The 25,998-nt window shown below is 40.0% G+C and overlaps 2 protein-coding genes across 2 annotated transcripts in view; one reads left to right on the top strand and one right to left on the bottom strand.

The window, feature by feature from the left end:
* The window catches only part of LOC126353922 (ubiquitin carboxyl-terminal hydrolase 5), a 163,823-nt gene extending 144,376 nt beyond the window's left edge, over window positions 1–19,447 (bottom strand). Inside the window, exons 1-2 of the mRNA XM_050003165.1 lie at window positions 19,203–19,447; window positions 11,629–11,754 (exon numbers count right to left, since the gene is read on the bottom strand). Of these exons, the coding sequence (XP_049859122.1) occupies window positions 11,629–11,754; window positions 19,203–19,304 (228 nt within the window). The 5' untranslated portion in view covers window positions 19,305–19,447. The remainder of the gene's footprint in view (window positions 1–11,628; window positions 11,755–19,202) is intronic.
* Window positions 19,442–25,998, top strand: part of LOC126353923 (ATP-binding cassette sub-family F member 3) — a 93,712-nt gene continuing 87,155 nt past the window's right edge. The window contains exons 1-2 of the mRNA XM_050003166.1: window positions 19,442–19,836; window positions 20,130–20,238. Coding sequence (XP_049859123.1) covers window positions 19,761–19,836; window positions 20,130–20,238 — 185 coding nt within the window. The 5' untranslated portion in view covers window positions 19,442–19,760. The remainder of the gene's footprint in view (window positions 19,837–20,129; window positions 20,239–25,998) is intronic.

The following is a 25,998-nucleotide window of genomic DNA, read 5'->3' as shown; positions in this document are numbered from 1 at the left end:
TGCTTATTTATTTTATTTTTACTTACGCATCAAGTTCTGTAGGGCCAAATTGAGGAGCAAAATCTCCAAGGTCATGGAACGTGTCAGTACACGAAATTACAACATAAAAGCAATAACAGATAAAAATAAAATGTTTATGAACCTGAAAAAAGTCAAGCCATAAGTTTAAGTAAACGCAACCAACAATACAATAAGAATCAGCTTAATTTCTCAAGGAACTCCTTGACAGAATAGGAGTAACCCACGAGGAAACTCTTCAGTTTCAATTTGAAAGTGCATATATTACTGCTAAGATCTTTGAATTATAGTTGTAGCTTACTGAAAATGGATGCATCAGCATACTGCAACCCCTTCTGCACTAGAGTTGATCCAAATGCAGGTTTGATTTCTTCCAAGTATTAACTGAGAGAAAGCTTCTTATTCTTGGGAATAAGCTAATATTGTTAAGAGGAAATGACAGTAAGGAATATATACATTGAGAGGCCGACGTCAAAATACAGAGACTGGTGGACAGGGGTCAACAAGAGCTTCGTGAACTTGCACCACTTATTGCTCGAACCGCCCATTTTTGAGCCAAAAATATCCTTTTAGAATGTGAGGAGTTACCTCAAAATATAATACCATACAACATAAGTGAATGAAAATAAGCAAAGTAGACTAATTTTAGTGTTGAATGATCACTCACTTCAGATACATTTTGAATAGTAAAAACAACAGCATTAAGTCTTTGAACAAGACCCTGAATGTGGGCTTTCCACAACAGTTTACTATCTATCTGAACATCTAGAAATTTGAACTGTTCAGTTTCACTAATCATATGCCCATTCAGTGAAATTAAAACGTCAGGTTTCTTTTATTTTTTTAATTGTGGGTTAGAAACAATAAAAATGAATCTTACTGTGATTTAGAGTTAGTTTATTTTCTACAAGCCATTAACTTGGGTAATTAACTGCACTATTTGAATTTGAGCCAATGTTGCACACAACATCCTTTACTACCAAACTAGTGTTATCAGCAAGCAGAAATATTTTAGAGTTACCCATAACACTAGAGGGCATATCATTTATATAAATAATGAACATGAGTGGCCCCAGCACTACTGATCCCTGGGGCACACCCTACTTGACCGTACTCCACTCATACCCCATTCTCAACACTGAATAATGACCTTCTGCTGTCTTTTGCTAAAGTAAGAGGTGAACCAATTGTGAGCTACTCCCCATATTCTGTAATGGTCCAACTTCTGGAGCAATATTTTGTGATCAACACAATCAAATGCCTTACTTAAAATAATAATAATAATAATAATAATAATAATAATAATAATAATAATATATGTTTAGCGTTTGAATCCTTTTGTTTAGCCCGCCCAGTACCCCACAGAGAAAAGAGAACACAGCATTTTCAGTTGTTCAACAACTTAAGCTGAACTGTACATTTGTTAGCAAATTGTGAGATGCAAAATGATCAATAACCCTTATATACACAGCCTTTTCAATAACATCAGCAAACACTGATGGCACAGAAATAGGCCTAAAATTGTATACATTATCCCTTTCTCCCTTTTTAGAAAGCGGCTTTACTACTGAGTACTTTAATCGTTCAGGAAACTGACCATTCCTAAAGGGAAAAATAACAAATATTGCTAACTCATATCCATGAGAGTCCTTAGTCTTCAATGATTTAATTATTGACTCAATCTCCTCCTTGTCTGTATCACAGAGGAGTATTTCAGACCTCAATCTCAGAAAGGCATTTGCCAAGAGTGTTATACGATTCCCTAAACTTTTATTTAATTTACCGGCAATGCTCAGAAAATGATTGTTAAATACTGTACATATATCTGATTTACCAGCAACAGAAATATATTTACTATGAACTGCTGCCATCGCCTTTTGAATTCCTGGTGCCACTAGCTCATCTGTCGTATTATGTCCCTACGGTCTGCAGCCACTAACATGTTTGCTTGAGCCTGTTGATGGGGACGGGGCATGTTGTAGCATGGTGAGTGGTAATGGAGTGAGGATGACCGTGTGAGAGGTCCACCCAGTGAGTAAGGTGAGCACTTGCGCAAGTGTCTTGGGAATGGAGCCCGGCGAGTGGTTGCTGGGCATATCTGTGAGCTGATTTGAATCTGTGGCTGATTTCGAGTGCTGTCCTTGTGCGTAGCCTGGGCAGCCAGCTCTGGGACGTGGCACACCTGTGAGAGAGTTGAAGCTAGTTTAATTGTGCTGAATTCTGGGCCGCCTTTGGAACCGGCAAGCTCCAGCTTTGATACATGCATTTCAGTTAAGTTTTGGATTTTGAGGTCTTAACTATTATTTTCTTACTGAAGTCCTGCCTGTTGGTATTTGGTAATTTTACTTAAATGAAGCCATTATTAAAGAGGGCCTGCCTGTTTTCTATTTGGTAATTTTACTTAACTGAAGCAACTATTAAAAAAGCCTGCCTATTTTCTATTTTGTAATCTTACTTAACTGAAGCAACTATTAAAAAAGCCTGCCTATTTTCTATTTTGTAATCTTACTTAACTGAAGCTGTTATCACTGAAGACCTGCATGTTTCATGCTTGGTAATTTTATTTAACTGAGGCTGTTATTACTGAAGGCCCGCCTGCTCCCTTTTAATTAAATTAAGAGCTGTTTCATAATTTGGGTTAGTTGTAAGTCTTATTAATCAAGGCCTACTTGTTTTATTACCATATTATTGAGATCTGGTATCTTACTCAATCTGTGTTGTAATTATCTGAAATTGTGATTGCCAAAAGCCTACCAATTTCAGAAGTATTTATGTGAATAAAGTTGTAACAGGAAATGACACATGATGGCACACAGGCCCTAAACTTTCGTCTTACATCCATTTTTCTGTAGTTGTAGGTTTCACATATGGCCTCATCTTCAGAGAAACATATGCCTTAAAGTATTCTAACTGCATCATGAAGTTGTCAAAAACGCCAGAGTGCCGACTGGAAGCCAATCTCTCTGTCCCTTGTTTTCTCATTTACTTTTATAAGATTTGTTTATATTCATCCAGTATAAAATTTTGCAACTGAGCACCCTGTTGCAACGTTCCATTTAAACAATAAATACAAGTTTCAGAGCTCAAATACTTGATATCCTGCTAGATTTCAAACTAGCAAAATCCTGTAATGTGCCTTCTATTGCTTGATGTACCAGGAACTACACAGTTTTTGATGTACAATATTTTCATGCACTGGCTCTTTTGATGAGTTGTTATTCAGAATTACTTTTTATAGTCAGGCTTGTTGCTTCAATGAGTAAGTTAAAAAAGTCAAGTAACTGGACCATTCAAACAGCCTAGCAGGTCATAATTAGGGCAAATTAGCTGGAAGCATAACTAATAAGTGGAATAAAGGTGACATTGTTCTAGCGAAACCATGTTGGTTAAATTTTAGAACAACTATTCAAGGTTGACTATGCAATACTCTCATTACTTCTATCATGTACCTCCAATAAGGAATATAGGATTAAGGTAAGAGATTGTGTTAGGTAAGACAAAACTTTAAGGTTGTGGTGTAACATGTCTACCCTATAGGATAGCATGTTCATCTTCTGAGCACTTAGGCCAACCGAAAATGCATGTACAAACTGGAATCTTTGTTTAATGTAGTTGACAAGTGTGGAGCATCTGTTCTGCTTTGTTACATGTGCAAATGGTGTATACGAGATGTCAGCTCTGAACATCGACAAGGCCCTATAGCCAATAAACCTTTCCACCTGCTGTGGTGGAATACTTTTTCTTTAGGCTTTGCAGCCTGGCGGTGCCTTTGAGGTCAAGGAGCAAAAGGTTTCGTTGACAATTTAAACCCCCAAAGAGTTGAAGATTTAGTGGAGACCTGTTCATTTTTGTGTCATGTAGATCAAAATACATGTTGTGACCTATTGAGAGCTATACATTACAAAAGATCTGTCTACTGCAAATTATAATCAAGACTATAACGTATTAAGATTCTATTGTAAATACAGAAGAGTTCACACAGAAATGAGTTCTTGATTTAGTATTCTAAACAAATCAGAGCATCCACATGTTGCAACGAGGTGAAGCAGTCTAACGGAATGGTTCAGAAGCATTGCATAGCAAGTCCACTACAACAGATAATTTGAACAACAGCAGGTAAAAGTTGCTGCCACATCCCCACGCCACAACACACACGCAATTCTTAATTGTGTATTGAGTGGACATAGTCATACCCAAAAACCACACTGTTCCATTCCACGATGGAATGTGGAAGGACTATATTAGAGGGCTATAGACAGGAAATTATGTCTGTTTTCTTTTGTTTTGTCTTACAATGCAAAAGCAACTAAGGTCATAAGTGTCTATGTCAGAACCTGAGAACACTAAGATGAAAAATGAGTTATCAACGACTACACGTGCAGCCCAATCGATGGAAGGAAGTAGAGCTATGAATGAGGACTTCCTCTTGGAGAAAGATCCACAATGTCCTTTGCCATATTGCTACAGTGGATATAAGGTAAAACACTGCTGACAGCCCACATAAGTTGGCATACACACATTACAACATAAGTGGTTACAAGTTGAGTATTCTGCCACGAAATGTCAAAGGTTGATGGCAATAAGGACAAAGTGGTGTAGGATCACTACTTACAACTGGTGATAGCTAAAAAGACAATACACAACCTAGCTAAAATGATCTCCTCACAGTGAGAGGGCCAAGAGGAGGATGACCATGCCACAGGGAGAGGTTTAATTCTCTGGAGCTTCTTCCCATGAAGGGAAGATCAGAGGTGATGCCGAAGTGACACCACCTGGTGACAGAGGGCAACATGGAGATCATCAGAGGGAATGGAAGAACTTGGCAGCAGTGTCAGCAGCCTCATTTTCTGTCAGACCAATGTGAGCAAGGACCCACATAAACATCACAGTGGGTCCAATGAGAGCGAGCAGGCGAAGATTTCCTGGGTTCGAGCAGCAAAATGGGGTGAGGGAGTTGACCAACAAGCTGGAGGAAGGCTTCCCTGGTGGCCCTGAATGTCAGAGGGATGTAGACGTTACAAAGAAAAAAGGAAGTGAAGAAGGCAAATATCGACTGCAACAGCTTGGAGCTGAATGTTCAGCTAGATGATTTGACTACGAATGCCATTCTGAATGAGCAGCATGACTCGCTCATGAGATGGAATGCCATTCTCAGGGGGAAGGTCAAAGCGGACCGGAAAGAAATGCAAGAGGTCAAAGCACACGCAAGGATGCAATTTTGTTTTCTGGAGGCAGAAACACGGGAATGCTGCAATTCCAAGAACAGTTGTAATTCCTACTTGTTAGGTCTAAGGTCGTGAGTGTTCCATTGGAGGACAGTCATGGTGGGGAAAGGGGAAGAGAGAAAAAATGAAGAGTTTTCAATTCAGTGACTGCTGAGCGCCAGCCTTCAAAGACTCTCTGCTACAGGGCGCAGAGGCTGGAGGATTCTGTCCCATGAGATCTACAGAGTCATCAGCATTCTCTCTGGGTTGGCCTGCGGATTCCATGGCAGAAGAATGGTTGACAGTGTGCACTGGCGAAATGGAGGTCAGCTGGAGGAGGCTATCGCGCAGTAACGCCATTGAAGACAATCTCTGAGTCAGTGAAGGACAAGACTGTTTCTCTTTGTTTGATTTTTTAGCGTGTTTGTGATTGGAGGACGAAGACTCTGATGTTTGCCGGCTGGAGGGATGTGAGAAGTCTTTTTGGGAGCATTTCTTTTGATCTTTCCTGCCTGCCAATTGTGAAACATAGGATTTCACTGCCAGGGGCAAAGATTTGGCGGCTTGGTGCACTGCTGGAAGACAAGGAGACAAGTATTGTTCTGTGATACTGGGTGATTTGAGGTTTTAAGTCTGCATGGCCATGTCCTTCGTGGAGTGAGGCGTAGCAAGAATGGTATGGTAAGTGCCAGATGATAAAACACAGGGCTTTTGACTAGCCAACAACTTGCGAGTGACAGGTTAAGGTAATTTGTCCTTCGCCCGGATCTCTTGGATAGCCCGCTCACTGAGATACATGGGACATTCCCGGGATGATATGGCATGGTCTCCATTACAACTGATACAGCAGGGGGAAGGAGGTAGGCAGTTGCCTTTGTGATAATCCCTATCATAAGTAAAACATTTAGAAGTGTTTTTAGAGGACATTCGAGTGTGGTTGTAATGTTGACACTGGCAGCAATGCATCAGGTTTGGAATGTATGGTCGGACTGTGACGAATTCAAAGCCTAATTTGATCTTCAATGGAAGCACTACTTGACGAAACATAAGAAAAAGAGTGCACATAGGAACTAAGGTGGCATCAACCTTTTTCATTACCTGGTGCATTGCAGTGATGACCTGATCAGTGAGCTAATTTTGCAGTTCTTTCTCAGTCAGACCATCAAGCAGCCAAGTGTAAATAACACCACGTGAAGAATTAATTGTTTGACGGACCTCAACATGAACAGGATAGCTATGGAGGAGAGAAGCTGCAAGCAGTCGCTAGGCTTGAAAATCACTATTGGTTTCCAAAACCAAAGTTCCATTGCACAGATGAGAGCAAGATTTCACAGGGCCAGTAACTGCATCAACATCTTTCTCAATAATAAATGAATTAACAGTAGCAAAGGACTGAAGGTCTTTAGTACGTGATAGCACCCTGTTAGCAGACAGAGATTGAGATGATGGCAGACAGAAACTGAGATGACTGAGTGTCTAATCGCGAAAAAATACCCCATTATTGCCAGAGTCTCCAATGGCACACTCCTTCCAACTGGAAGGCCCCTCGGAGGGGTTTCACCCCCCTCAGGTGACTGTTTACACCTCCAAAACTACTGACTGAGGAACCAATTGGCAATTTGGAAAGGTCACAGCTTAGATAATCACCCCTCCCTGGGCCTGACCTGTGCCAGGAGGTACATGCGAACCTCACCTGTCGACCGAGGGCTGGGAATTACGCATTACACTGCCACCTTTATGCGTCAAACGCACCAGTAAGCCTCAAGGAGCGCACAGGAAGGAACAAGAAACAGAGGAACCTCAAATGACAAACTGGAGTAACTGTACGAGATGGAGAACAAAGAAAGAAAGAAAAAACAGATGAGGGGCTGCCTGGTGTCGGGCTATTAAAACCTCAGTACACTTTCCCAAAAATATTCCAGAAAAGTTCCCCACGGGAGGGGTGGGGGGCAGGATAGCAGAAGGAAACACACGCAGCATCAAAAGGGAAGAAGTGCTGCAAAGGCTAGGACTTTGTGATAGCCAAGCACAAACTCACCAAAGAGTGGTGAACTCCATGGGGTGGGTGGATGGGAAATGAGCTTCTGGGCAATATGATAGATAGGTAAAAGAAAGTAAATTAAGAGATGGGAGATATGATACTGCTAGAAGAATTTGACAGAAGCCTGAAGTACTATGTCCAAACAAAACCCCTGAAGTAGATAACATTCTCTCAGAATTATCGAGATCCTTGGGAGAAGCAGGCATGACAAAACTATTCCACCAGTTATGCAAGATACATAAAACAGAAAATATTCCCTCTGACTTGAGGAAGAATGTAATAATTCCAGTTCCAAAGGAAGCAGGTGCTGACAGGTGACAGAGAAACTGTTAAAAGCTGACTCGATCAGTTTGGGTTCCAGAGGTGTGTAGGAACATGCTAGGTAATACTGACCCCACAACTTATTTTACAAGAAAGGCATATTATTGTTCATAGCATTTCCAGATTTAGAAAAAGCTTCTGACAGTGCTGCCTGGGCTATTCTCTATGTTATTCTGAAGGTAGCAGGGATAAAATACAGGTAACAAAAGGTTATTTACAACTTCTACGAAAACCACTCTGCAGTTACATTAGTCTAAGGACACGGAAGGGAAGCAGTGGTTGGGAAGAGAGTGAAATAGGATAGCCACTTATCCACAATGTTTTTTCAATCTGTACACTGAGCAAGCTGTGAAGGATATCAAAGAGGAATTTGGAAAGACAATTACAAGTTCAGGGAGAAGTAATAAAACTTTGAAATTTGCCGATGATACGTAATTCTGTAAGAGGTGCAGTTGACTTCGAAGAGCAACTGAACAGAATGGATACAATCTCGGAAAAAAAAGGTTATGCGATGAACATCAACAAAAGTAACACATGACTAATGGAATGCAATCTAATCAAATCAGCCAATGCTGAGACAGTCTGATTAGGAATGAGACACTAAAATTAGTAAATGAGTTTTGTTACTCGTACATATAAAATGTATGCTGGCTGTAGCAAGAAAAGCGTTTCTGAAAAAGATGAATCTGTTAAGCTCTAATATAGGGTGTTCCAGGAGGAATGGTCAATAGTCAGGGACTGACATGAAGTAGGATTCGAAGCAAAAATGTCTAACATGGACTCTAAAAGAGCTACGAGCACTGTCTCATCTTCGCTATTGTGAAATACCTCTTCTACTGAGCAAGTGCTCATAGCTCTTAAAGAGCACATTTAGAGTCCATGTTTACCAGAGATTTTTGCTCTGAATGGTCATTCCTATCACATCTCTGAATATTAACTTTTCTCCCTAGAACACACCATAGAAATATAAGTGTTAGCGAGTATTTTCTGAAGGCACTTGTCTGGAGCATAACCTTATATGAAGTAAAATGTGGACAATAAGATTTTTACACAGGAAGAGAATAGAAGCTTTTGAAATACAGCGTGACAGGAAAATGTTGAAGGTGAGATGCTAGATTGAATAGTTAATGAAGAGGCAATGAACTGAATTGGAGAAATCAGAAATTTGTGGCATAATTTGATTACAAGATAGGATTGGTTGACAGGACACAACCTGAGGCATCAAGGAATTGTCAGTTTGGCGAGTGAGTAGAGTAAAAATTGTATAAGGAGACCTAGATATGAATGCAGTGAACAGTTTCAAATGGAGGTAGGTTACAACAGTTATTCAGAGATGAAGATGCCTGCAAAGGATAGACTAGCATGGAGGGCTGTAGAAACTAATCTTAAAAGTGAAGACCACAACAGCAACATCACGAGATATATACAGTCATTTTTCCTTCAACACATTCATGAATAGAACAGGACATGGGAGTTCATAATTTTGTAAAAATTACTTCCTGCAATACACTATTACAATAACTTTTAGTGTATATACGTATTTAAAACTGTGTTCCTATTCAACATAGTAATCATCCTAGAGTTAGTGTTCTTTATTTTTGTGTTTGTTCTGTTTTAAACCAAGATAATTTTCTTTTTGAATTAAAGATACAAAAGAGGCATTTCCTTTCTCAATAATGATTCATATTCAACAACAGCAAAAAATAATGTGCAACAAAGTGGACATGAGATTTATCTAAATATGCATGTGATGTTCCTACCGCTCCCAAACATGACAATGATGAACTTCTGAAGAGGAAATTTAGTTCATATCTGACCATTTGAGAGTTAGTTAACTGAAGAGGCATGTTATGTAAAAAAACCCACTACATGGTTTGCTGTTAGCAGAACTTCTAAGATGACAAAAATTAATGTGCTTAACTGTAAATAAAAGACTTCAAAAGCAGCATTTTTTGCTAAATAAGACTGATTGCCAGCATTATGATGTCTAAAACTAATTTTGCTTTTTTTGCTTTCCACATAAAGGCATTTAGGAAAATGTAATAAGTTGCAGTTTATATAAATACATAGTACAACTCTTATTTGAACTTGAAAAGGAGAAGAAAAACTTTTTTTTAATTTGGGGAGTAGTCTGATTTAAATATTTTACTATTACTCTTGCGGCCCCACAAACCTAAGACAATTTTTGACCTCATCAAGAAGCCTTCTCCACACTGTACCATGCTTATCTTTCTTTGCTCCAAATATCTGAAGCTCCTTGGCCACAAGATCTTTCAATCTTATTTTCAGTTTGCCTAAAGGTCTTTGCTCTACAGGTTTCTTCACTCATACTTCTCTCAATTTTGATCCCTCCTCTCTTCCATATATGTGCCCAACCCTTCCAGCCTCCTTGATTGCCTTCCACAAAAATGTGTGGCTCATTATCTACCTATCTGTTTTTCCTTCTTCGCTATTTTCCTCCCTCACAAATTGATCCAGATACCTGCCACAGGATTTTCTTTTTGGAAAGCTTTAGATGTCTCTCTGTGTACTAATCTAATCTTCATATTTCTGCCCCATATAATAATACTGGTCTGATTATAGTTTTATACATCCTTATCTTGGTTCCTCTTGACAAAATTTTGATGACAGCAATTTGTGAGTGAATACGATTCTCTGGTTTCCACTTTTATCTCCACTTTTATTTCTTGTTTCTCATCATTTCTGTTATTTGCTACAACCACCAGATATTTAAACTCTTCTATTTTTTCAATCACATCATCATTGGTCTGTAACATCTCCCACCTATTTGTCTCATAATTTCTTTCTACACTCATGAATTTTGTTTTCTCTTTGTTTACCTCTCATCCAATTTACTTTGCCTTTAGAAACAGCTTTCTTGCCCGTATTTTTAGGTCATATATACTTTTAGCAATTAGTGCTACATCACCTGCAAAGGGCCATTCATTTCTATTCCTCCGCCGCTTCACTTGTAGCATTACACTGAAAAAGAATGGTGATATTCAATCTCCTTGCCTGACTAATGTTTTTTGGTTAAAGGCCATGGAATATTCTCCAAAATTTTCACTATCCCTTTTCAGCCTTTCAGTGGAAATTTTACACGATTTGTAATCTCTTTGGTATTCCAAAGTTTTGCATTTTCTCCCACAATTTTTCTCAGTTTATGCTATCATACGCTTTCTAAAATCAACAAACAATACTGACACAGTTTTGTTGTACTCCCAATATATTGATACTGCTTCTACCTACACAAATGTGTGTTCAGTGGTAGATTGAGTTTTCATAAAATCCACTTGATTCTCATCTATTATCTCTTTTAAAAATGGTTCCAGTCTTTTCTGGAAAATATCTGAGAACACTTTGTAGGCTGTGCTAATCAAGGAGATGTCTATATAATTTCTGCATTCTTGATTAGTGCCCTTTTTATGGATTGGTACTCTGACTCCTGCTTTTCATCCAGATGGCATTCTCGTTTCAAATTTGGTCACAAGTTTATGTACTTTTTTCGTAATTCGTCTCCTCCCTTCTGTAACTGTAACCTTCAAAAAATATAGTTGCATTATTATTTTTTGTATCTTTGCCTGTACATGTCTGCAACTCCTGATATCCACTGTAAGCTCTGCACAACAGTACAGTGGCACATCACTATAGGAGCCAAAACAAAATGGTACAGCCAATCACTATTTTATCAATGGACTTGTCATTTAATTTTGGCTCCTCTAAAGGTGTGCCACTATACTGTGATGTAGGGATTTCAATGGATATCAGGAACTGCAGACACTTGTACCCACAAGCAAATAAAAAATAATTGTGAAACTATTTTTGCAAGCTGTTGGTTAAAGCATTACGACTACCCCTCAAAGTGTTTTATTCTTTTTTTGTTGCTAAAGGCAGCAACAAATTTATTAAAGCATATGACATTCACTATATTCCAACTATTCTAATGTGAACATGTAAATATCCTTATATCATCAAATACAAATATTTAAAACGAAAATTAATTCAAGTTACATCAACAGAATTGTTACATGATAACAAACTTACCTCTTTCTTCAGTCTTCTAAGGTGCAGGAAAACAGCATTCCCTGTTTTTCGATAATGCTGCTCGACAAAATCTGCCCCTAGGCCCAAAAATGTTTTCAAGCAGACATATAACCCGGTTTCAGTCTCCTGAAATAGGTTTTTGAGGAAATATTACAGTGATGTACACAAATTTTTATAACTAAAATGATAGTTTCACATCAGCTTTGCCTATTACTGAAACCACGAATCTCTCTTTCTCAACTATCCTCCTCTGACTCACGCGCATGCATGCATGCATGCATGCATGCACGCACCACAAGCTCCACCCTCATCACTTTAAAAGCATGCATTATGTAGGAAGGTTAGGCTCCGAGTGCACATCTGCCGTACATAAAATAACTGGCAAGGTTAATTTTTCTAATTCTGAAGTGGTGTGATCAACGCCACATTTTAAGTCTGAATGAATGGCCACAGGTAAACTAAAAGGTTAGTGTCAAGAACTAAATGGACATTTTTGCATTAAGATCACATTCAATGATTACGTTCACATGTGGACACCCCCCCCCCCCCCCCCCCAGTGCAATGATGCACATAACTACCATAAATATCTACTTACAGCTCTACTTCACCTCTTCAGTACTCAGCAACCAATGAGAGTCATATGGTGGTTGTTTCTAATAGGGACATCTTGTGTCGAGACTTGACCACTATTCCTAAAGTGGCCTTGAAGATCTACATGACCATGACAATGCCATGAATTGTTTTGGAGGAGAACAGTACTGCCTCTCTATAGTAAAGTAGATACTAGTATAATTACAAATGCTTTTCAAATAGAACTGTAATTAGCAAAACTTCAGTTCTTTAATGTTGCTGGTTCTGTATCAATTATTCACAGTAACAGTTACAAAAAAACTCATATATTAAGAGTTACACACGTATAAATCTTCTGTCAAATCTCACACTTATGGGAAACATACAATTAATTATGATTTCTTATTTCTGATGATGTTCCTTTTTCTTTCTTCCCAATATTCTTCATCTACTTCCTCTATTTGCTGTGTTCCTCAGTGAAAATTATTTGGCAATTGATTTTTTGCTTTCCTGAAAACAGTCAGAGTTCTTGATTTTGGTTGTAAAGTTCTTTCTTTTGGGCATCTTCTTCAAAAAACATTTTTTTCTAGATTTTTGTCACCAGTAATATAGAACCTTTGAACATTTTTTCTCATTTTAAAGGTTGTGTCTACTGATTTCAAAACATCCTAAATGTTTGGCATGTACTTGGTTTTGATGTAGATTTTTTTAAAGCCTCTCACCTCATCAATTTTTCCAAAAAGATTTCTCTGAATTCCAGCTAAATTTATGCCTTGACAAATATAGCTGATTTTGACTCTCCTTGTTGGTCCTAGTTTTATTTTGATTTTTTCCAACTTTCAGTACTGCATTTTCGCATTCTTGGATCATTTTTTTGAAGGTGCAGTTAAAGAGCATGGATGATAGTATCCCTGCCTGACTGGTGTACATATTTAAAATGATTCGATGACTTCCTGAAAACCTTCACCATACATTTAAATAGCAACCCGCCCAGCTTTGCACAGATAGCACTTAGTATTTACAGCCACATGATTTGTCTGTCGTAGCAGTAATTTTGTTTATGGGACACTGTGTAGAGTTATAATTAAAAATCAGAAAACTGGTTCATAATACAATCAAAACACTTGGCTGGGAGCTGCTACCCCCCTCCCCCCCCCGTATTCGACAGACTTGGCCCCTTCCGACTACCATCTGTTTTCATCAATGGGACATGCATTGGTTGAGGAACACTTCAATTCCTATGAAGAAGTCGACAATTGGGTGCCTCAATTGGTTTGCTTCAAAATACGAACATTTCTATTGTCGAGGTGTCCACAAACTGCCAGAAAGGCGGTCAAAATGAGCAAGTAAAATATTACTGTTGAAGAGAAATTTGTTAACACCGATTATACATTTGAGTGTCAGGAAGTCCTTTCTGAAAGTATTTGTATTGAGTGTACGCATGTATGGAAGCAAAACATGGACGATAAACAGTTTAGACAAGAAGAAAATAGAAGCTTTTGAAATGTGGTGCTATAGAAGAGTCCTGAAAATTAGATAGGTAGATCACATAACTGAGGAGGTACTGAATAGAAATAGCAAGGAGATGAATTTGTGCTGCACCTTGACTAGAAGAAGGGATCGGTTGGTAGGGCACATTCTGAGGCATCAAGGGATTAGTAGTTTAGTACTAGAAAGAAGCATGATGGGTAAAAACTGTAAAAGGAGACGAAGAGATGAATACACTGAGCAGAGTCCGAAGGATGTAGATCATAGTCATGACTTGGAGATGATGAGGCTTGCACAGGATAGAGTAGCTTCGAGAGCTGCATCAAACCAGCCTCAGGACTGAAGACCACAACAACAACTCAACAACCAGAACACAACATTTGCAAGTCACTTTGGTAACTTGCTCTTCCCTAACCTTTATCCAACTGGTAAGAAGCGATCTACAGTTTAATATGGAACACATTTCCCTTCTGGCAAGTCCTCGCAGTATTGAGAGGTGGCTGGATTGATGGGATTAAACAGACAAAACTATGAGATCACAAGTTCCTCAATCCTATATGTGTCAAGTGAGGCACAGTCCTCTAGGAGGGAGGACACAAAAGATAAACCCTGATGAATCTTACTGTAATAGAGGATCAATAAAACCAAGTGAAAGATGCAAGCAGAAGTGAGAGAGGTGTAAGAGAGTGAAGATGAAAAGAGTTTCTCTATCCAGGAATCAGCTGGAGGCCCCCAGGACACACCCACTACTCCCAACCGGTGTTTCCTCACCGTCCCCCATCCCAATTACAACAAACAAACTAGAAACAAATTGATCAAATCTCAAGAAAGAACAATGACAGTAGACAGTAAACCAATGACAGAAATAAGAAGAATTCAAAAGGAGGGGAGGGAAGGGCAGGAGCCATGTTGGACCACTGAGCAAGGGCAACCTTGGGCCCCCTGGGTCAGAGCAGGTGATGGGGGGCAGTCCTCCAATCCCTCAAGCAGCCAATGAGGCCAATAATGTGCCCTACCTCACAGAGAGGAGTAGAAACCACCACCATAGATAAAGCAGACAAAGAAGGAAAGCAAAGCCCTATGACCAGCAATACGTGGCTCATTCAGCTACTGGCTGGAATCCCGTTGCTGATCAGCAAAATCCTGGGAAGGGAGTGTTCCAAGGGACCACTCCATTGTGTGAGGTCCCGTAAGAGGGTGTTGTTCCTCTGGCTCAGGGTTGAGGACCCCAGAAGGCGGAGTGTCAAGCTCTCAAAATGGGTTGTAGGAACATTAGGAGGCAGCTCCCCACAACAAGGGAGTCGTCAGATGGCTCCAAGGGCCTGAAGTAGGAGGCACAAAGGGAAAGGGTACTGTCACTAGAGGATGGCATCGTAGCTGTAGCTAATGTCATCATCATATGTATGAGATGCAAATGGACATCTTGCTTCTTGGCCTCTTGATATAAGAGCCGCTCAAGGGTCTTTTATATTTTGATTTTTTCCTTCTTCTCTGGGAGGTGGTACAGTCTGGTGAACATGGGGAAAGGTGCTTCCCACAGCTGACACCAATGGGGAGGGGTGCAATGAGCATTCTTATGCAACTGATGTCCACAATCCCTATAGACAGGGTTAGCTTTACAATGTGAAGACGCGCTCATATCTCGTGATTTGAAGCATGGCATGGAAGTGGGGACAGCATTCCACATTGCATTGATAAACCATCACCTTGACCATTTCAGGCAATGAGTCACCTTCAAAGGCCAAGATGAAGGCCCTAATATCAACGCTACTGTCCTTTCGTCCCACTGCACAGGCTGGATGAAATGTACACCCCACTCCTCCAAATTGGCACGTAATTCGTTACTGGTCAGTAGAAAGTGACAGAGGAAGATGGTAACCTATACGTATCTAGACTGCTATGGGTGAGGGGAGGGGGGGGGGGGGGGGGGGGAGGTGTGACGAATGTCAACCAGATTGCCACTGGTGAGGAGTGCACACGACCGAGCAGGGGGTATCCTTCTAATCCGATGATTCACTTTTGAAATTGCTGCTACTTTCCCAAATCTGTCCACAGAGTTGTTCAGCAAAGAATAATGGCTTTGTGGTCAAAAAGAAATCCCTGTCGATCCTAGCGCAAACTAAGCATTGTGGGGAGTATTTCTCTCCTTGTATCTCAGCCCTACACACCTCAAACAGCATAGCCAGGAAAACAAACAATTTGGAATTATCTACCTACACATTGTAGCAATTGTTTCCTTTGAAAGAGATTTCTGGGGCCTCGAGGCTACCAATAGACAAAAGTTTAATCCATTCCATTCGCAAACAAAATTTTAATACATTCCATTTGCGAGTCATCTGCACCTTGGTGTTTCTCCTTTCAAACAAGGGCTTTCCAACTACTGGAATGACGACCTGACCGGTTAATTGTTGCCTGGAGTCCATGCCCCAGCCACGATGAGCGCATACTACTTGGCATACACAAGGAATTTGCAGCTCAGGCACCAATATTGTGATCCCTGCAGGGTCGAGGGGGGGGGGGGGGGGGGGCGCTACCACAGTACAGGTACTAGACTCCACCGCAACAGGATGGCTACTGTGTTGGGTTCTGGGTGTGTTACTTTTGCCAGAACGAAATGATGCAAAGATAGACAAGCACAAAACACTGAATGTATACCGCACTGGGCAATCTTCCACACACTGTCTGCACTCCTGTACAGTTTGGACGACAATGGGTTGGGTTGGTTCGGAAGAAGAGACCAAACAGCAAGGTCATTGGTCTCATTGGATTACGGAAGTAAGTCGACAGTGCCCTTTCAAAGGAACCATCCCGGCATTTGCCTGGAGTGATTTAGGGAAATCACAGAAAACTTAAATCAGGATGGTCAGAGCCGGGATCGAACCGTCGTCCTCCCGAATGCAAGTCCAGGGTGCTAACCACTGTGACACCTCGCTCGGTGTGTACAATGTGGACCATGTAATGCTGGATGAAAAGTTGTATGAAGGGCCGGAAAAAACGTTCAAAACCACAATCCAAAACCATTCAGGAGGATGCCGGTTCAATGCCGTATCTGGCCATTCTGATTTAGGTTTTCCGTGATTACCCTAAATCACTTCAGGCAAATTCTGGGATGGTTCCTTTGAAAGGGCACGACCAACTTACTTCCCTGGTCCGATGAGACTGATGACCTCGCTGTCTGGTCTCCTCCCTCCAAACCAAGCAACCATCTAAAACCAAGCATCATCAGCATTAAGAAAGTCATCCAATGGAAAGGCTGTGTGAAAAATTGATTGAGTGATTAACTGAGAGGTGGCTATGGCACCAAATGGTGAAGTCAGCAGTCCTGTCATTCTGAAGTAAGTCACAGAAGAAAAAGGGTCTGCTAAAAGTGGACGGATCCAGTCGGGGGAGTCAAATGATGATCAAAGACATACAGTTAAGGCATAAAAGTTAAGACCAAATCAAAAAACTGGAAGAAAAGAGGGGCTAATGTGGCTGCCTTTGGCAGGAATTTGTGTAAGTACACTACCTTCCCTAGGAAGGCCTGAAGCTTCTTCATGGATGAGGGGTGAGGCATGGACATAACAGCAGAGATATGGGCTGGCAGAGAGTGAAGCCAATCCAGCAAGACCTCAAACCCCAAATAAAAAACAGAAGGTTGGAAAAACACTGAGATTTCGCAAGGTTACACTGAAAGCCTGCAGGCAGAAAACAGTGTGCAAATTTTTGACGTGATTGGCTGTGGAGAAGTCCGAGACAACATCATAGAGATAACAACTGCAATCTGGAACAGGCATAGTCAATTGCTTTAAAAATCACTGGACAATAGCAGGGGTGTTAGCCACACCAAAAGGAAGGTGCAAATATTGACAGAGGCCAAAATGAGTATTCAAAACTAGAACTCACTGAGACTCTTCGTTCACAGGAACCTGCAGATACACTTCACAAAAATCAATTTTACGAAAGTATTGACCAACTGATATTTTCACCAATAGTTCCTACCGGGAGGGTGGGAGGGAGGGGGGGAAGACACATATACATGATCGATTGCACATTGACAGTGGTACTGAAGTCACCACAGCAGTGAAGTTCCCCTAATGTCTTCCAAACTATAACCAGTGGAGACAACCATTCACTAGCTGTAACAGGTTGCACCACCACTAGAGATTGAAGTCTGTTCGATTATGCTTTCACCTGATCTTTCAGGGTGACAGGAATAGGATGTGCAAGGCAAAAACTGGCAGAAAAATTCTAAGCACACCCTATTTATTCAGAAAACAAATCCAAAAACTCCTTGTGCAATGTTTCCAATTAAGAACATCGTACCTGATTGGACAAAGGGTGAACAGTGTTAGTGATAGAAAATTCAAATGCCTGAAATGCATCCATCTCAAACGAGTTCTCAACACTGGCATCAGCAACCACCAAAAATTTAAGGGAACAACTCCTGAATTGTAAGAGGCAGATGCCGTAAATTGTTCCAACAGTGCAATGTTCTGTTTGTCATAACTGACAAGCTGCCTGGTAACCAGTGTCAATGGCAGTGAACACAATCTCTCATAGGTTTGAGAATTCAGTAACACCTCTATTGACCTTGCACAAAGTACAGACTGAATAACATTGGGGATAGGCTACAAACGTGTCACTCACTTGACATCCGACGTGTTTCCAGTACAAAAATATTTGATTTGTCACTACACATTATGTGATGACTATACTACGTTCTCAACTACTGCTTCCCTTTCATGTACTTTGACTCTCAACTTTGCAGCTGCAGTCTGGTTGATGTACAAGTTGTAAATAACCTTTCACTCCCCTGTATTTCATCCATGCTACCTTCAAAATTTTAATGAGTGTAGGCCAGCTGACACTGTCAAAGGCTTTCTCTACAGCTACAAATGCTACAGGCCTAAATGTATGTTGGTCTTTCTTCAACTTATCCATTAACAGTACTAGTACAATACGTAAACTACCCTAAAGTAAACTTCACACTGTGCAAAAGGCTTGTTACAGAGAGAAAAGCAAACAGTGTCTCGCAAAACATGACTTGACAATATTTAAAGCTTCAAACTTCTAGTACATGCAATGGAATGTATTTTAAAGTGTTCGTAACCTTATCTGTCTTGCTAGTACGGGGAAAATTGAAGTTCATCACCACGAAAGCCAAATAAGACACTCCTACTGTAAATTATGACAATGCTTATATACATCAGGAGGACCTAATACAAGAATAAATCCAGAAAACTTTTTACTTTAATAATGGTCCCGTCATAAAAACGAAATACTTCTGTTTGGTACGAGTAAAAAGAAAATGTTTCAAGGAAAATGAAGACTTCCTTTTTCTTTTTTAATGGCATATCATATAGAGCACTCAAGTGAATGGCACGTTTACATGCTTTCCACTATTTAGGTTACTTCCACAAATGTGAATGTGCTCGTTACTTGTTCAACACATACTTCCAACACGCTGAAATGTGCAAAATGTCACAGAGAACAAGTTGAAGAATGTGGTATACACAGAGCGCGAAATTACTCACTGGAGTATCAAAGGAGAACACGCACTCGTCTTTGTATATCTTATCTCCGTTAGATGGAATCCTTATATCAGGCAAGAAGCGAGTTAAATCCACAGCAGCCATCGCACAATTTCTGATAGACCTCTTCGTGTTGATGTCGTAAGTTTTCTCCTCACGGTAAACACCGGTGTATATGCACCATCACTAGCAAACTCCGCACACCAAAGATCTCCACGTGTGTCATTACTGTACCGCAAAGATCTCGTGGCGGTTTTTTTCAGAGATCTCCACCGACTTTTTAATCGATTAGCATATACCACAAAACGTTTATTTGCATTCAGTCTTACAATCGCGAAGAATATGCTGAAGATCGCAGTTCCAAAAACGCAATTAAAAAACGCAGCATTACATGGTTAAATTGGTTTGCTTAATTGCAAGGCATAATATAAAAATTACCCTCCAATTTTGTTGATTTCTTGCGAAGGTCTTTGATGGTGATGAAGTTACGCTAGTGTGTGTGTTCAGTGTTGTCAAAAGCCGTGAGGGATTGCGGGCACGAGAAATAGTATTAATGGAATAATGGCAGCAACCAGCGGTGAATATATTAAATCTCAATTCCCGACAATTGATGACGAATTGTATCAGTATGTGGAAGGTAGGGTCCTGAATATGAGTACATAATGTAATATTGTTTTGCAATCAATTTAGCTGCACAGAACGAACTATTATTTCTATATAGCAAGAGGTTTTTTTTTTACTAATTTGAATTTTGGAAATCGTATTTAATAGTGAAGTATGTAATATATAAAATAAACCTACCTAATCTGTAACCATCACTTAACTTACCTTAAATTTAGGCCAATACGGTACATTGGACTTTGAAAACTGATTTTGTGCTCGGTAATCTTACTGTTGATTTGTATTTTCCCATTTTTAATCCCCATACAGGAATTTTGTCAAGCAGTGCAGACGATTTCGAAGATGGCACAGAACTGTACGATGCAATTGGAGAAGTTCTTCATGAAGCGGCAAGCGATAAAAGTGAAGTAGAAATAAGGTAAGCTTTCGCACTTCAGTACACTACTCATAATTCGTTTTCGTATTTAAGCATGTTACCGTCGAAAATGTCATTTCGTTGCAACAGCGCAATAAAAATTTCCCGAAAGCATCTTTGTATGTACGATTTGTTGTGACTTGGGTCAGTCGTAACGTTACGGAATGTTAAAGCACTGAAATACATTACAACACTACGGATCCACGTTCTGTATGAAGTTGATAATGGAATCGTGCTAAAGTATAGAAAGTCATTGTGGAACACCATCGATCCATGACTGTTAAGCATAGTGATTACCGCCGGCAGAATCCAATGTGTACACATGCCTCTTGACATTATTTCACTTGCAGTACATAATATTGAAGTAATATGTTTGGGGCCATGTCCATTATAGTACTCCCTGAGTTAGCCAGGCACAATTACAGGTGGAATGAAGGGTCACGGAGCGTCCACCAGGAAAGCTGCAACAACCAAAATATGTATGGAAGCAATCAAATGGCTTAATGTACTCTACCTGTGGTTTCCTTTGGTGTGTGCTGAAAATGGCTATGTACAGAACAACCTGGGAGGTGCTGTTCATCCTACATAAACATTATTCAATCGAAGACACCTCCCCTCATACGATAAGTATGCAGATGACAGCGGATGAATTATGTGTTTGTTCTGATGTTTCCTCAAAAAGGATTGACTTAATTATAGTGGATGTACATTTATTAGGTGTGTTCTTTTTCATCAGAACACTCTGTTTTCGTGGTCTGACACATAAGTAAAATGACTAATGGTGGGGGTAAGTATACATAATGTGTGGCCATTTTAAAAATGTTAATTATCTCTTTCACTTTAAGTGTGACCGGAGGAGCCCATGTAAGTTCATTCGAGAGCTCATCTGGACCTTCTGACATTGGATGTCAGTTTCATCCTGTAATATAATTGATGAGGTGTTTGTTATGTTCTCAAAAAGAACATTGATAGTTTCTTTTGTGCCTATGTTGGTTTTTGGAATGTAGGTTGAACTGACAAACTAATCATTAACATAGCCTGAGGTCCAAGCAAGGTTAACAGGTGAAAGTTTGGTTGAGTTGATGAAGCCAACAAATACGAATACATAATTTTAGACGTGGTAGTATACTGATCTATAATCTAGCCTGAGGTCTAGTTTAGGTTAAAAGGAGCAGTTTGGTTGAGTTGACCAAGCAGTATCAAACACTTTGATTAATCAGGTTGCCTAACATTGGTTGGTGCACGCAACGACTGTGGTTATATTGGGTTAGATAGAGCAGAAATCAGTTGTAGAATTAAGTTGCTTTAATATGACATTTATAGTCAAAATGCAGATCAGATTTCGACCTGTGTCAGGTCATTATCAATGCTAAAACAAATAAGAGTATATATTACAATGTGATATACAAAAGTTATAAGTCCATCGCATTATTGTCTTTTAATGTTAACATTACATACCAGTGCGGAATTGTAGCAGTTGTTCGTGCTTCAAGTGAATGGTCACGCAGTTCAACCATTGCGGTCGTAAAATTATACGTTGGTTTCACAGTACACATCGTTTTTGCGTATGGCGCCCTCTATGAGCTGCACCCGAAGTTTACAGTTTTGACGACATTTTTTGTAATATTTATGTAGTATAGTAACTAAGTAGTAAAATGAAATTATGAGTAAAACAATGTAAAATTACAATTCTTACTTTTTTCTCGTGTCTGTAATGTGGTAAATGTTTAAAATTACTATAGCACGTAACAGTGACATTTTCCGCCTCATGTTGTTGTGGTCTTCAGTCCTGAGACTGGTTTGATGCAGCTCTCCATGCTACTCTATCCTGTGCAAGCTTCTTCATCTCCCAGTACCTACTGCAACCTACATCCTTCTGAATCTGCTTAGTGTACTCATCTCTCGGTCTCCCTCTACGATTTTTACCCTCCACACTGCCCTCCAATGCTAAATTTGTGATCCCTTGATGCCTCAAAACATGTCCTACCAACCGATCCCTTCTTCTAGTCAAGTTGTGCCACAAACTTCTCTTCTCCCCAATCCTATTCAATACCTCCTCATTAGTTACGTGATCTATCCACCTTATCTTCAGTATTCTTCTGTAGCACCACATTTCAAAAGCTTCTATTCTCTTCTTGTCCAAACTAGTTATCGTCCATGTTTCACTTCCATACATGGCTACACTCCAAACAAATATTTTCAGAAATGACTTCCTGACACTTAAATCTATATTCGATGTTAACAAATTTCTCTTCTTCAGAAACGCTTTCCTTGCCATTGCCAGTCTACATTTTATATCCTCTCTACTTCGACCATCATCAGTTATTTTACTTCCTAAATAGCAAAACTCCTTTACTACTTTGAGTGTCTCATTTCCTAATCTAATTCCTTCAGCATCACCCGATTTAATTCGACTACATTCCATTATCCTCATTTTGCTTTTGTTGATGTTCATCTTATATCCTCCTTTCAAGACACTGTCCATTCCGTTCAACTGCTCTTCCAAGTCCTTTGCCGTCTCTGACAGAATTACAATGTCATCGGCGAACCTCAAAGTTTTTACTTCGTCTCCATGAATTTTAATACCTACTCCAAATTTTTCTTTTGTTTCCTTTACTGCTTGCTCAATATACAGATTGAATAACATCGGGGAGAGGCTACAACCCTGTCTCACTCCTTTCCCAACCACTGCTTCCCTTTCATGCCCCTCGACTCTTATGACTGCCATCTGGTTTCTGTACAAATTGTAAATAGCCTTTCGCTCCCTGTATTTTACCCCTGCCATCTTTAGAATTTGAAAAAGAGTATTCCAGTCAACATTGTCAAAAGCTTTCTCTAAGTCTACAAATGCTAGGAACGTAGGTTTGCCTTTTCTTAATCTAGCTTCTAAGATAACTCGTAAGGTCAGTATTGCCTCACGTGTTCCAACATTTCTACGGAGTCCAAACTGATCCTCCCCGAGGTCTGCATCTACCAGTTTTTCCATTCGTCTATAAAGAATTCGCGTTAGTATTTTGCAGCTGTGACTTATTAAACTGATAGTTCGGTAATTTTCACATCTGTCAACACCTGCTTTCTTTGGGATTGGAATTATTACATTCTTCTTGAAGTCTGAGGGCATTTCGCCTGTCTCATACACCTTGCTCACCAGATGGTAGAGTTTTGTCAGGACTGGCTCTCCCAAGGCCGTCAGTAGTTCAAATGGAATGTTGTCTACTCCAGGGCCTTGTTTCGTCTCAGGTCTTTCAGTGCTCTGTCAAACTCTTCACGCAGTATCGTATTTCCCATTTCATCTTCATCTACATCCTCTTCCATTTCCATAATATTCTCCTCAAGTACATCACGCTTGTATAGACCCTCTATACACTCCTTCCACCTTTCTGCTTTCCCTTCTTTGCTTAGAACTGAGTTTCCATCTGAGCTCTTGATGTTCATACAAGTAGTTCTCTTATCTCCAAAGGTCTCTTTTAATTTTTCCTGTAGGTAGTATCTATCTTATCCCTAGTGAGATAAGCCTCTACATCCTTACATTTGTCCTCTAGCCATCCCTGCTTAGCCATTTTGCACTTCCTGTCGATCTCATTTTTGAGACGTTTGTATTCCTTTTTGCCTCTTCATTTACTGCATTTTTATATTTTCTCCTTTCATCAATTAAATTCAATATTTCTTCTGTTACCCAAGGATTTCTAGCAGCCCTCGTCTTTTTACCTACTTTATCCTCTGCTGCCTTCACTACTTCATCCCTCAGAGCTACCCATTCTTCTTCTACTGTATTTCTTTCCCCTATTCCTGTCAATTGTTCCCTTATGCTCTCCCTGAAACTCGGTACAACCTCTGGTTCTTTCAGTTTATCCAGGTCCCATCTCCTTAATTTCCCACATTTTTGCAGTTTCTTCAGTTTTAATCTACAGGTCATAACCAATAGATTGTGGTCAGAGTCCACATCTGCCCCTGGGAATGTCTTACAACTTAAAACCTGGCTCCTAAATCTCTGTCTTACCGTTATATAATCTATCTGAAACCACCTAGTATCTACAGGATTCTTCCATGTATACAACCTTGTTTTATGATTCTTGAACGAAGTGTTAACTATGATTAACTTATGCTCTCTGCAAAATTCTACCAGACAGCTTCCTCTTTCATTTCTTAGCCCCAATCCATATTCACCTACTATGTTTCCTTCTCTCCCTTTTCCTACACTCAAATTCCAGTCACCCATTACTATTAAATTTTCGTCTCCCTTCACTATCTGAATAACTTCTTTTATTTCATCGTACATTTCTTCAATTTCTTCGTCACCTGCAGAGCTAGTTGGCATATAAACTTGTACTACTGTAGTAGGTGTGGGCTTCGTATCTATCTTGGCCACAATAATGCGTTCACTATGCTGTTTGTAGTAGCTTACCCGCATTCCTATTTTCCTATTCATTATTAAACCTACTCCTGCATTACCCCTATTTGATTTTGTGTTTACAACCCTGTAATCACCTGACCAGAAGTCTTGTTCCTCCTGCCACCGAACTTCACTAATTCCCACTATATCTAACTTTAACCTATCCATTTCCCTTTTTAAATTTTCTAACCTACCTGCCCGATTAAGGGATCTGACATTCCACGCTCCGATCCGTAGAACGCCAGTTTTCTTTCTCCTGATAACGACATCCTCCTGAGTAGTCCCCGCCCGGAGATCCGAATGGGGGACTATTTTACCTCCGGAATATTTTACCCAAGAGGATGCCATCATCATTTAATCATACAGTAAAGCTGCATGTCCTCGGGAAAAATTACGGCTGTAGTTTCCCCTTGCTTTCAGCCGTTCGCAGTACCAGCACAGCAAGGCCGTTTTGGTTAATGTTGCAAGGCCAGATCAGTCAATCATCCAGGCTGTTGCCCCTGCAACTACTGAAAAGGCTGATGCCCCTCTTCAGGAACCACACGTTTGTCTGGCCTCTCAACAGATACCCCTCCGTTGTGGTTGCACCTACGGTATGGCCATCTGTATCGCTGAGGCACGCAAGCCTCCCCACCATCGGCAAGGTCCATGGTTCATGGGGGAATTGTTGCCTCATGGGCTAAAATTAATTACAAAACTGACGTGGCTACGTAAAGTACGTTATAGGGAGTGTTGCATATTTTGTTGTGTTGGGGCCTGTCTTAACTTAATTAGTTGTTACTTGACAAAAGATATAACGTGAACTTTATTTACAAAATGGACTTTGTTGGTGCTAGTAGCACTTGAAAGCATCATTTCAATATGTCGCACTTAATGGCCGAGAAATAAGAACAATATGATAAAGTGTGATCTTTTGAAAACTTATTTTGAAAAATGAGTTTTACGTATTAATTGTTGCTAAGTTACCCTCATTAGATTGTGTGTTATTCTAATGCAGTAAGTTATGTAAATATAGTGTTATGAAAGTGGTACTAATTTAGATCTTATGCAAGTGGCTACTACATATGGCTGTGATCTTGGAGACCCCCAGGATTGAATTTTTCACTGCTTTGGATTAGGCAGTTTTCAAACAATTCCCAGAAGTGGACATTTTTCATTATGACCTGATCATTGATCAGGTTACACTCAGCATTTCTTTGGTGGCAAAAGATCTCCATCTCCTCAAGAAGATCAAGGAGTCCAGCCTTCTCGCCTCTGTGTGGCAACCTTACATTTGACATTAACATTGGCAATCTATGTTTAGTTGACAATAAATGTGCAGCCAGACTTGATTTATCTGCTGTGTCTTTTCTTTTTAGAGCAACAGGTTC

This window comes from Schistocerca gregaria, chromosome 3, assembly GCF_023897955.1.
Source record: "Schistocerca gregaria isolate iqSchGreg1 chromosome 3, iqSchGreg1.2, whole genome shotgun sequence".
In the NCBI taxonomy this organism is placed as follows: domain Eukaryota; kingdom Metazoa; phylum Arthropoda; class Insecta; order Orthoptera; family Acrididae; genus Schistocerca; species Schistocerca gregaria.
Note: the sequence above shows the minus strand (reverse complement) of the source record. Positions and strands in the feature narration are given on the sequence as shown.